Source organism: Ooceraea biroi, chromosome 6, assembly GCF_003672135.1.
Source record: "Ooceraea biroi isolate clonal line C1 chromosome 6, Obir_v5.4, whole genome shotgun sequence".
Taxonomy (NCBI): Eukaryota; Metazoa; Arthropoda; class Insecta; order Hymenoptera; family Formicidae; genus Ooceraea; species Ooceraea biroi.
The window spans coordinates 11,748,662-11,762,163 of record NC_039511.1 but is presented as its reverse complement, the minus strand read 5'-3'; the positions used below and the strand labels follow the sequence as shown (position 1 = coordinate 11,762,163).

General features: G+C 38.7%; 1 protein-coding gene across 1 annotated transcript; it reads left to right on the top strand.

The window, feature by feature from the left end:
• The first annotated feature begins 1,206 nt into the window (after positions 1 to 1,206).
• Positions 1,207 to 13,022, top strand: LOC113562088. The gene is made up of 2 exons (XM_026970341.1): positions 1,207 to 9,785; positions 10,435 to 13,022. The coding sequence occupies exons 1-2, from the start codon at positions 9,660 to 9,662 to the stop codon at positions 10,717 to 10,719; spliced, it is 411 nt and encodes a 136-aa protein (XP_026826142.1). The 5' UTR covers positions 1,207 to 9,659; the 3' UTR covers positions 10,720 to 13,022.
• Positions 13,023 to 13,502: the final 480 nt, after the last annotated feature.

Sequence of the window (13,502 nt, the reverse complement as noted above, 5' to 3'; positions counted from 1 at the left end):
TAGGAAATTCATAATTACGTGTGGAACTATACGAAAAGTATTTTAGGCAAGCCAGAACTCCGACATTTCGACCAGCGTCTCACTGGTAAAGTCGAAAACGTCCACTCTTCGGGTGAAATAATTTTTAAAAAAATTTTCTAATCGTTGTTCCTGTCAGAACTCTTTGGAAAGACATTGCACATGTCACGAACTATACGAGAATTTTTAGAATAAGCAGAAACCTCGATAATCGACCAGCGTCTCACTGGTAAAGTCGAAAACGTCCACGCTTCGGGCGAAATAATGTTTAAAAAATTTTCTAATCGTTGTTCCTGTCAGAACTCTTTGGAAAGGCATTGCACATGTCCGGAACTATACGAGAACTGTTTTAGAATAAGCAGAACTCTCGAAACTCAACCAGCGTCTCACTGGTAAAGTCGAAAACGTCCACTCTTTGGACGAAATAATTTTTAAAACCATTTTCTAATCGTTGTTCCTATCAGAACTCTTTGAAAAGGTATTGTACATGTCACGAACTATATGAGAACTGTTTTAGAATAAGCAGAACTATCGAAAATCAACTAGCGTCTCACTGGTAAAGTCGAAAACGTCCACTCTGGGCGAAATAATTTTTTCAAAAATTTTCTAATCTTTGTTCCTATCAGAACTCTTTGGAAAGGCATTGTACATGTCCGGCACTATACGAGAACTGTTTTAGAATAAGCAGAACTCTCGAAAATTGACCAGCGTCTTACATATATCTCCGTAGATACGTCTTTCTCGGACGATAAAAATTTTTTATTAAATAATTGTTAATGTTTGCATTCAGAACTCTTTGGAAAATGGGTAAATATGTTCAGAACTACACGAGAAATATTTCATAAAGCACAAAACTCTCTGAAATTAACCAGTCGTCATTCCCTTAAACATTTTTTAGCTTTAATAATTATAAAAAGATGACAAAAAATTTTTTTCGCTAGAACTCTTTCTAGAACTCATGTAGAACTGTAGATCTTTTAAAATCTAGCCGGAATTATGGCGGAAACTGTCGCAAGACAAAGCGAGACGCTGCGTGAAGTTGGCGTCTCACTTTGCACCATGCGATTTTTTCGCTTTAATGGCCAGAACTATGAGTTTAACCTATCAAGAACTCTAGAACTATTAAAAAGGGAGCCAGAACTCTCAATAATTAATGATTTTCCGCGAAATGATTCACCAGCTTTACACACACCACGCTCAAAATGCTTGTTTCTCTGAAAGTCAACTATCAGATTCGAGGCCACACTATAACAACCCTGCTACAACAGGATTCATAAATTCTAAAAGATTTTCCAGTTCGGGGCTGCTCCATGCTCCTGCTGGAGCACGACAAATGGTATTACACTCGACCGGCCAGCAGAGCGGCACGTCTATGTGTGCGACGAATCTAGCGGAAACGATTATGATCGATCGTCCAATATCCCGATACGTCGTATATTTAAAGAAGTACATCAAAATCCTCTGTAGAAAAAAATCTATATATCTGACAAATTTAATATACGGCTGACATTATTACTACTACGTTCATGTATAACAGATAGTATATAATGGACTGTAACATATGTGACAGATTAAACTAAGGATAAAATAGACATAAGAGTTTCGAGAGCGTACTAAAAGTATCTTTCTCATTCGGACAAAAGAGGATAGTCGCTTTTATCTTTCTTTCAAGAATGAAAATGATAATTCTCAGCGAAAAAGCACGAATTTTCATAGTGGAACGAAAGAGAGCGACACAGTACTGTTCTTTTAAGTCCCATTGATCTATAGAGAGTCAAGTTAAGTTTCAAGAATAGCTACTGACATTATTTATCAATCTTGCTACTACATTTTTCACGCAGCCGTAACGTTTCGTTTCCTCACTCGCAACGGCAAGAGAATCGCGCGGAATCGCTCGTGATGCATTTCGGCCGCGCGAACACGGATAGAGGCCCCGCAGTGGTCCATGGGGAGATATCTCCGTAAGAAACCGTATCATCTCGTGAGACGTCGCCGCTCTCCGATTTCAAAAGAGCTTTCTTCGAAGCTCTCAGCACGAACGGTAGCAAAAACGTTTTACAAGAAATAAACGTTCTTCTATCTCTTTCTTTCTCTTTTTCTGTTTCTTTTATGTGATTAATAATTGATGATGATGTTAAGATATAATATATAAGTACATCTAGAGAAATCGCGTTTCCGTTGGCAATTACTCGTCGAAGAAATTATTTTTGGACACGTTGAATCGATGCCGACATATTTCGCGTCGAAAATTCTGATGCCATCTCCGAAAACGAAGAAAACGAGTTTCGAGATATGGTTGATAACGTTAACGCACGATTCGTACCTTTCTCTCTTCTATAATTGTTCTACAAGGTGATTCTACAAGTTCAAGATCTCTCCGGTATCATTAATATGAATATATTAATTATAGTAATCTGATTGATTATTAGAAACTCTTTAAAACATGAGTTGTTAAAATTTTATAAAGAATATTTCAACAAGACTAACAGACAAAACACTTATGAAATAACTGTCAAAAAATCTCAAGTTCCTCCATTAGCAGAAATCTCCATTGAACGATCTAGAGTTGGTACACCAACCGCAACGAATCAGCGCAACGAGTTCGTTCTACAACCGCCGACGTTTTTTAGTGCGCTTATCAAGCTGCATGTTCGCCGGATGATTTATCTACCGCAACAGAATCTCTCTTACGAGCGCTTATCTCATTCCACGTCGTTCGCCATCCACCTTCGAGATAACGTTCGGTTTGGTCCTCAACTGACAGGACAAGGTCGTGAAGGTAGGAAACTCGGTTCCGAAGAGCAGAGGGAGAGACATGAGGCACATTGTTCCCTCACGGAATCCGGAGGTTCGCGCAATTATTTTCGAGCGGCCATCCGACGAACGGAAATCCACTCCGTCGTCGTGAAACAAAGTCCTCTCTCCCTTTCTCTCGGGAGGGTTTCGAGGGACAAAACGAGCGGCAAGAGGGAAAGAGGATATACACGAGAGAGGATCCTCTCGGGGCACGCAGTTTCCAGCGTTATCGATCTCCTCGTCCTCATCTTCTGCTTTCACGACTTCTGTCCTTCGCGCGCGCAGGAAGGCTCCCTATTTCTTTCCCTCTGTTCCGGAGAAAGGGAGAACGAAGAGATAGGGTTTCGCTTTTCCTCGCGAAACCTTAAGCCGCCGTTATTACGACTTTCACTTAACACCACGCAATTTTCGGCCTACGCCCTTTGCCGTAGCTGGGGAAACCGGATACGCTGAGCTTTATCCGTTCCATGATCAGAGCTACTCCGTTTTCCAGTCTAAAAGACGATACGTCTGATTGTCTCTGCGAATTCTGCACAAGAAGTGTTTCAGATTTCCCAGACTCATTTTTCAGTGACATAATTCTGCGATCATCTCGACGACGATCTTTCTAAACGAAATGAAAACTCACATCTTATTCTCTACAACTGTTTCATTAGATTTCTTAGAACCAAAAACTTAAAGCTTGAAACTCTTGATTTTTTATTTTTAAAAACATTTTTATTACATTAAAATTATGAAATAGAAGTAACTTGAAAGATGATTTTTTTCTTATCGTACAACTGTCTTTCTAGTTGCTGTTCAAAGTTTCTAAGAATTTAATTTTTCATTATTAATATCTTTTAATGTATAAATAATTGTTCCGTAAATAAAACTAGAAAACAGATTAATTATATAAATAAATTACTCATTCAAATCTAACAAAGAATAAGCTCTCTATTGTCTGCATCTTCAAAGCTTCGGTTTTGTTAAAGAAAAATTGATACCGGATTAGCTGAAAAAAGGAACAAAGGATGATTCTGGGACGTTTCATGCAACACAACTGATTATCCTTTATCCTGCCGTTTATTCGAAACGAAATATCGATGCTCCTATTTCAAGACACTGACTCGGCGGCCTATCTATAATGAATTTAACGTTGCCTCTCTCGCCACGATAAAAATCGATTTGCTCACGGCGATTCGGATTGTGATCCGGATTACGATACCGATAGCCGTATTCGACTAACCGAGATCGACTTCCCGTTTGGATCGGGGGAGACTATTGCGGATTCCGGCAGTGCAAATATATATGGAAATCAAATATCGGCTGCCGTCGCCCGCAATAAGTTGACTCCTGATATTTATTTAAAAAATTTTGAACCGGAGTAGCCGAATCGATCGGATAAACCGCTTCATCGTAATCGGCTACGTGGATTATTTATCCATGGATTATTCATCCGTCATTCTTGTTCAGGCTAATTCTTGGATATCGCAAATTTTCAGATTCAACCGAATTTTTCCCATAAATTCGCAGATCTGTTAAACGAATAAATTTGATGTTATTGCCCGCATTTGTTTTACTGTTTATCGGTATTAATTATCTTTTTATTTCTGAAAATGTAATCACAGGTGTTGTTACAACTTTCGTCACAATTTTTGTTATTAGTATATCCGGTTCATTGCTGTAAATATTACATTTACATTTTCCCAGAACAAATATATGGCGCTCTATAAAAAAGGAACTTGTTCAGGAATAAAAAATATCTCTCTCTACGTGATATTTTTTTATATCGGAGAAATGGAGACTTTTTACGAGTAACCTGTGTATCACTCGATTACCATGAAAAAGCCGCCGCGACTTTTTCTCGCACGTGAAAAGAAACTCGCGTGGCGGAATTGAGGCGTACTCCGGCGAGCAGTATAAGGTAACAGGTATCAGAATAAGGTCCCTTTCAGGCTGTTCTTACATTTTCCGCTCGGCCGCTCGCCTGGAAGTACAAAACGGGGCGCAACGACGACTTTGCAAAAACGACGACGACAAAGGGAAACAACCACTCGCGGAGAATCGACGTGCGTCGACTGCTACTGCTATCAACGTGAAAGAAAGAATAAAAAGAAAGAAAGAGAGAGAGAAAAAGAGAGACAGAGGGCGAGATAGAGAAAAGGCTTAACGGAAGCAGATAAAAAGCAGGAAGAAGAGAAGAAGACGCGTGAACAAGACGAACGCGCGATATGAAAGAGAGGAAGGAGTATATATAGCAGTAATTCGCGACAATAATGCCGACGGGATCTCTAAAGAACTGCGAAACAATACCACCATTCTGTCAATTCTTTCCTGCCTTCTTTGTCGCGTACAGCGTGACTTCAAGTTCGTGGTAACGACGATGCGCGCGAACTGCACCACTTAAAGGATCAGTAGTACAGCTCAGAAAAAGTTAGAAAATCCAGGAAAAGTGTCGGTGTATCAGAAGATCTACGCCATTAGAGAGAAGCGTGTTCAATGCTTGACTATCCGTTTCCTCAAAATTATTTTCCTCGATGATAAATTTGTCTGTAATACGTTTTACCAACGATATTAACACCGAAGTTTCCTTAAAAAGAAAATCGTATATTGTATATTACTTCAATATTGTTATTACTACTCTGGTAATATTATGCATTCTGATTTTTGTAAATATTTGGTACTAGTGGAGTTATTTAATTGAATTAATTTTCTGTGTATTTTTGTGATATATTATAATAATATTCTAATAATAGGCTAATATCTTCACGGTTTTGTGTGTAAAACACCATGTTTGTTCGCTCGCAAAATCCGCACATGCTTGTACCGTGAGCTTACGCGATCTACGTTGTAACGACTATGACATCGCGGACATCAGACATCATGTGTAGTAGCGATATTACGTGTATGGCTTGCAACGGCATGGGTATCAGGGACACCGGACTGCTTATGGGGTCAAGTCGTTGTTAGAATTTAAAACGACGAACGTCGGCGAAGTCGCGAATGCCGCGTCTGGCGAATTACGATGGTCTTTCGTCGTAAGAATTCGAAAGAGAGAAAAGGCACTTAATCATTTAATCGTCATCCGTATGTGTTTTTTCATGTTCTGATAATTTTATCTTGAGAACAACTAAAATTCGAAAAGCGTAAACATTTAGATAAAGATATTATATAATACAATATCGTTTCAGCACTCGAGAGCATCAGCAAAGCTTTAAACCGACGTTTCCGATGCAGAAATCTCATCGTCGCGCCGGAGAAAAACGCGAATGGCGAGAGACTTCGCTCAGCATAGCAAACGAAATGGCGCATCTTTACGTTCTCTTTAGAGTCTTTCTTATCTTCGGTTTACGATGCGAATTCGTTGAATAGTCAATCACGAGAGTCCTGAGTGGGATGCAGAAACCAGAATGAAGCAAAAAAATTGCCGTAATCGATGGATTTTCCTCTCCATAGTCAAGATTAACGTATTACTTATACGCGTTCACGCGTAACAGTTTTATCTTTATCGCATATTTGCATATGAAATATTATATGCAAATATGCAATATTAACAGTACAAATTGATTTCTCAAGTTTTTATATTTTCTTATAATAAAACTTCTTCAAGTTTTATTATTATTAACTTTCTATTAACTATAACAAGAAAATTTTAAGAAATAAAAGCTAAAACATTAATTTCTAAACTTAAAAAAGCAGGTTGGATTCCTGGTTCCATCTGGTTTCCACTTAGATTCAGTCGTCAAAATTATTAGAATCATTGAATTTTAAATAGTCCAAAAAAACAAAATAACAGCAAAATAACAGTTGTACATACTGTACAGTAATTCACATATTTTTATATATTATATTTTCAAATTCTATATTATATATTCTGCATATTAAAAAATATCATCTTTCTGAGTTATCATAAAAATTATTCATGTAAATGTTACTTTGTTATGCTTTCTGAGTTCAGAGAGAGTGAACATTGAATTCCATTACGTATGTCTGCATGTTTGTTCCATCATGATAAAATATTTATCTCTCACAGACAGACAGAGAGAAATAGAATAGATAACATTTTTAATATCTAAAGGTATATAATAAAATCTATGAATTATTACGCGTATCTTGTCGTCCGAGATTTTAACCCGCGAATATTTCATTCGTCTTGTCGTTCTTTCTCCATTTTATAAAAGAGCAGCAGGCGAGAGGAATATACTCCGGCGCGCAACAAATATAAATGGAATCGTGATAATCTCGTCGTCGCCGGCGGCGAGCACTCGCATGCACGCGCGCACCAGCGAAGAATATTCTTCTCAGCATCCAGAACAGCACAGTGTACTAATACCGATGCGACGCGGATAAAAATGCGGCTGGTAATCAGCGTTTATATGAAAAACACTCCGACACTCCCCGACATCCATCCCCTGACAAACTATTCCCGAACGACGTCGGCGCTCTGCGATGTCGCGATATTACTCAAGTCTTGTCTGCTTTCGCGAACAGAGCGAACCGCTCCGCACTTTTCTCCTGTCGGCTTCCGTCCTCGACACGAAAAGCGGAAAATAGCTGGTACTTTAGACGGATAACGCGACACGGCCACACCCCACCTCCCGCCGCCCCTCGCTTATGCGACTTTTCTGCAGATCCTCGTCGCAAATCTTTTTTATTTGCTCGTCCGCTCGCAGGCGTCAGCTTTTTCAAATTAAGCAAAGTAGCAGAAGTAATGGCTCATGTTAAATGTAACGACCATTTCATTTCATATCTCATCCGTTAGGTATTATTTAGGAATGCTTGAATGCTTGTGCGGTTTTTTGCCGCGCAGATTGCCTTAACCGGCATTATGGGCTTCATCATGAAACTTCGTCGTATGCTTTAATTTCAAATGCAATATTAAACGGATGTCTGCATGCTACGATATAATGTCATATGTAGAACGCAAAATTTGCGACAAACATATTGTCACTAAAATTTGAAATTTATTCTCCTTTATAAGATATATCAAATGAAAAGTTAGTACAGAATAGGAAAGCACTTTTGTAAGGCATTATTAATCATAACTTTTCCGAGCGCAAATACATTCCAGGTTTCGCAAGACACAGTGCATGTCCGCTCTCTCGCGAATTCTGGAACACTGTAAATGTTCCTGCGCCACGAAACTGACACTCCATCGACAGTTGAAAGGGATAAGGGGTGATTATCGACGACCATGTGCAATTTCGGCGACGTCACTCTGTTGTCTCGCGCGGGGCACAATGCAGCCGGCGGCGCAATGACAAGCCTCGTCGTGAAAAATTGGCCCTCGCCACTGAAAAGAGCGTAACACTGTGTTTCCAGCGCGATAAGTGGGTCTGAATAAAATATGATTAACGACGGGTCGTTACTCTTGTGCCAAGTTACCGCGGCCGCCATCATGCCGAGGGAAGCATGCATCGCGTGTACCTTTCGTCTTTCGTCAACATTGTCTTGGTACGAAACAATTTCGGACGGTAAATCATGCCAAGAATTCAACAGGAATATATTCCGGGACGTACTCTAATGACAAATTCTTTGAGAAATCTCGACACATTCGCGGCTGAAAGTTTAATAAACGACCGTCGATTGCGGTAATCCTTCTCTTCATCCTCGGCACGGAGCAAAATCTAATTTATAATGACTGCAAAGTGCGCATAAAATTAATTCGATAATACATTTATTAATAAAGCAACGATATGCGCGATTTCATCGTCCACTCATTGCCTGCTTAATTAATATTTCATGCATCATTTTTTTATTAGGGTTTAAATTAATAGTGATTTAATTCTCGAGCTGCTGTGTCAGGCGCGCTGAATTACATTTTCTGGAAAGAGATCTATTCAGAATTAATTTCGCTCCGGGAAAAAAATCTGTCTTGCAATGTTCCTCGCGTAAATGCGCGACAGACGGCTGCGGAGACTTTTACTTCTAATGAACGATCGTGGTCTAATACAATTAATGGCTTACCGTGATATCCGAGCCGAAAAATCCGGGCTTGTGCGAATTGGATTCTATCGCGATTTTCAGGCACCATTAGCGATGCTCAACCCTGCGGGAGTCTCTACACTCAGCCGGCTCATTTGGGGACCATTTGGACTCCGTGGCCGCGAGCGGGGTCCAATTGGGTACAAGGCCGGAATAGCTAAATCGCAGCAGCGTCGTGAAAATTGCTGCGACGCGCGTGACGATCAATGCGGAATATCAATGGAGAGAGCAGAGGGTCGCGTTCAGCCACGCATAAATTAACAGTTTGCCGATGCGTCCACTCTTTTGGAACAATATCGAGTAACGTAAACACTGATTTTACTATTTATAGATCGAAATTCACAATTATTATATCGATTTATAATCTCACGTTTCTTTGGTCAAAACAGAAACTATTAATTTTCATTATTATTCGGTAATTCTATATACCAGGATATACTCGAATATAGATGGAAAATATTTTAAAATGTAAAACTATTTTAAAGAGAGAGGGATACGTGCACACAAGAGAGATTATTCAAAATCTGAACAAGTTTTGTATTAATTTCTAGATATTCCATATATTTCTATAGGTATATTTTTGTTTTATTAAAATACAGAAAATAAGTCATTTCTACTAAAAAAGCATCGATGTTTCGATGATATAGAAGTATTGTAGGGATCCCGAAACGCGACTGGAGATAGCGAAGGAGGTATCGAAAATTCTTGCGTTTTGGTTTGGACGGCGGCCAAGGACGAATTGCTCAACATCGATACTGGCGTCTATGTTGTCGATGCATCCTCCCTTCCCACCCTTCCGTTCGTCAAGTAGACGGACAATGTCACGAGAACGATAATTGTTATGCGCGATTACGCGAGTCGAAAACAATAATCGCGAGTCAATGCACGTACAAGTGGACGCGTATAAAAGTACGCCATCCCGAGAGTACGAGCATCAATCGATCTTCGATCTCCGAACTCTTCGAAGCCTCCCAACTTTCCCACTAGCTGACATGAAGTGTTTTGCTGTGAGTAAATCAACCTTACTTTTCTCCGTAATATTGTGGCTAAACTAGAATAACAGCTGTTGTAAGACACTTGTCTTAATAATCGATAGTACCACTAGCTTAGTTGCAGAACTTGCTTGACTAATTTTCACACAGCTGTACTTTTCCAACTCGTAACTTATGTGAAAATATTGAATCAAAGTGAAGAAGAAATTGTGCTACGATTAAATATTTCGCGTCCTCGGTAATGCAATATTGAACTTAAAAGTATCAAAGTTGAAATTTTCCAGAGCTTAATAAAATTAATATTGTTATCATAAATTAGATTAACTAAATATTAAAAAAAATTAAGTAATTAACAAAATAATAGAATAACATACAATATCATCCAATATATTTTTATATATCGATATCGCTAGTTCGAAACAAAAACTACCAATTTTCATTATTCGATAATTACACTTACAAGAGAAAATACCTTCAAAGATTTAATTTCATACATATTTATCATTAATGTAATCAACGGTATTATTACGTATTACATCAACACATAACACTCTCATGAACTCCATAAATATTTCATGCATGTATCAGTCCGATTCGCGGAAAGCATGATCGAAGATGGGTGTCCTTTCATATTCTTTACATTTCCGTTCGATGTTACCTCCAGGTCATCGCTCTGCTCGCCCTGGTGGCCGCCGCGGCTGTCGCGGAGGCGAAACCCACCGGGGTGGAGTCCATCGAGCCGGCACAGGCCGAGCCCGGTTCGCCGGAAGCGGCCAGGAACAAGAGAGGGTTGCTGGTGAGCGCGGCTTACACGGCGCCGCTCGCTTACAGTGCATACACTGCGCCGGCCGTGGCGTATTCCGCATACAGCTACCCCTACGCATACACGGCCTATTCGAGCTACCCCTATTACGCCGCCGCTTACAGCGCGCCCTACTATGTGGCCTAGATACACGCGGCCATACCAGCCCGAAGGAACACGCGAAACTACCCGGCCAGCCTCTGATTTCACGACGGTAAAGGATAACTGTAGCTGCACGAGGAGGAGGAAGAAGAGGGATGCACTCGCAATGCAATCACGCAGGATAATTTGTCGGGAAAAACGCGACTGACACGTCCGCGATCGATCTATCAAGTGGATATAATATTCAGCCGGGCACGTTTTCTTCAAGAAAGCAGTCGATTTGTTCAAGATATTGCTCACAATCATCGTCCGTGGACAATATTATTCATGGAAATGCGAAATGGACTGTTTGTCGTTCATCCGAGGATTCGATTATCGAAAGAGATTTGTTTCATACGCTATCTGACCCGAATCACGGTCCGCGGTTTGCTCTGGGGGCTATCGACCTCTATCCCTCCGCGAAATTAATTGAACGTCGCGTGAAAATATTCAACACGTGAAAAAAAACGATCATGATGTAAGAAGTGACCGTTCGTGCGCGTGGTGAAGCCATCAAAAGAATCGCAAACGAGCAAGAAGCGCACCGGAAATCAGGTTTTACTTGAGTAAGGTATCTTGCTCCTCGTGGAAGCTTGCCAGTGATATCTCTTACAACTACATCTATGAATTACATCTATCTATGATTCGCCTCGAGGAAACTATTCTCTTTTACACCGTCTATTTGAGCTAAATTTACACACTTTATCTTTCTCTTTCTCTCTCTCTCTTTCAATCTTTCAAACGTATACATGCAGTATCTCTTATTAAATCTATATGTTTATACGAAAATGAAACGGACTATCCACCATGGATTTGTACGAAGGGAACATTTGAAACGCGATGTTACATCATACTTTATAAAACATAAAAAAACATTTTTCTGACGAACGTTGTCAAAAATGTCTCTTCGTGCACATATTACATTTATAAATGTAAATTTACTGGAAATACCTCGATTATACATAGCATATTTACATACATAGTTCTGTTATCTCACCTAAATGTTTGCACGGATCGGAATTTTTAAGGGAAATATTCGCAGCGCGATTCTGTATTTATCGCATAAAGCATAAGAAAAATAATTGACGAAACGCTGTTAATAATTTTCCTTTATGCGTGTGTACTTCTCTAAACGAATATTTGTTGTATTTATAAGTTATATAAATCACTGTTAAAGAATAAATATTAACATGTAATATGCACAATAATATACTCAGAGTATTTTCCTCTGTCCTTCCCTAGGTCCTTCCTATCCCGTTTTATAAAACATATAATTAGCTATAAAAGCGACAGCGTACTTTTCCACAAATATAACTTTTCAGTTTTTTCTCTGCAAAGCTTTAAAAAAATGTAACAAGTAATATTTAATATTAAAAGATCTCTCCCTTTCTCAACATCCATCGAAACTTTGCTCTCCGGTTAATTCCGCGAGCGAGCTTCACTTGAACAGAATTTTAATCGAGACGTACGTATCGCAGAATATTTAATGTTAAACAGTTATTAAAGTTAACCGAGTTACGTGATATTCCAAGTTATGCGGAAGTGCAGGTCTCGCGGGAAAATATCCCGCTTAGCCTAGATATCGCGGAGTGCTACTTTCGTGGATAGGTACAACTACCCCCTTGACAACGACGAATGCATTTTTAAACGTACACCTTTAGTAAGACTTTACAAGCACTCAGGAGAATACCTGCGAGGAATGTGCCGCGAAAAACCGCGAGGAAAATTCCTGCAACAGATCTCGTATCTCAAAAGCAGCGCTTAACACGGCTTAAAAATATGAAGCCATCGATCGAGCTTATCTTTTACATTTATCAAGTATAAAAGAGCATTTGAGTATACGTCCGCTTGTAATTTTATTCTTCGTCTTTTTTTCGTTTTTTATTATCTCCTTCCTCTCTTTCCCCATCCAATTCACGTGTTACTTTATACACATAAAATCTTATTTTTCTCATTAAATAATGTCCTATTTTTTTCGAGATATTTCATCAATCTCGTAATTTAATATATTTGTTACAATCTTTGGAGAGAGGGAAAAGGATCAATGTGCAGAATAAATAACAAATGTAAAACTGGTATTTTATTAATAAACAATATTATCAAAATACATCTCGTAATAAAATGAACGATAACGCGGTATTATTTTTAAAACTAACTTAAGAAACAAAATAAATAAATAACAATAAATAAATAAGAGAATAATGAGAAAAGTCTTAGATTGCAATAAACGGAAAACACACTGACGGTTACATAAATTGAAGATTCAATTTATAATTTGAATCTTGTCTGTTGCTTCACTCCAACGGACAGGAATAATAAATATAAGAGGAAATAAAAATCAAAAAATCAATAATAAAATTGATGTATAACGTATCGAATAAAATAAATCAGTCGAATATACTAGTGGAAGTGCATAGCGGCTTACCAAGAAGGAAAAATAGTTTATAATCATACAACTTGGGCGTGGAAAACTTTTAATTACCTCGTTTAATTGCCATCGTTAACTGCTTCGTGTAATAAACCGTGTCCCGCGACACATCCTTATGTTGGTGTGCTAAATTATGTCCAGATTCCGCGCTACGAAAAATAAAAGATTTTGTGTGGTCTCGCGCTCGTTTCTTAACTCGGAAATAGCAAGATGCTTCCACCTGAAGAAGTTAAAATCTTCTTAAATTAATAGAGCGGATTAATTAATTACAGAGCAAATATAATATAATACGTTATGTAATACAATAACAGAAACCATATAATATCAAAGAGAAATGCTACGATACAACAAATAAAATAAA

Excerpts from the sequence above, each read along its gene's own strand:
- LOC113562088 (XM_026970341.1), top strand. The coding sequence starts at position 9,660 with ATGCACGTACAAGTGGACGCGTATAAAAGTACGCCATCCCGAGAGTAC. Across the intron at positions 9,786-10,434 it reads CTGACATGAAGTGTTTTGCT|GTCATCGCTCTGCTCGCCCT; the intron begins GTGAGTAAATCA and ends TGTTACCTCCAG.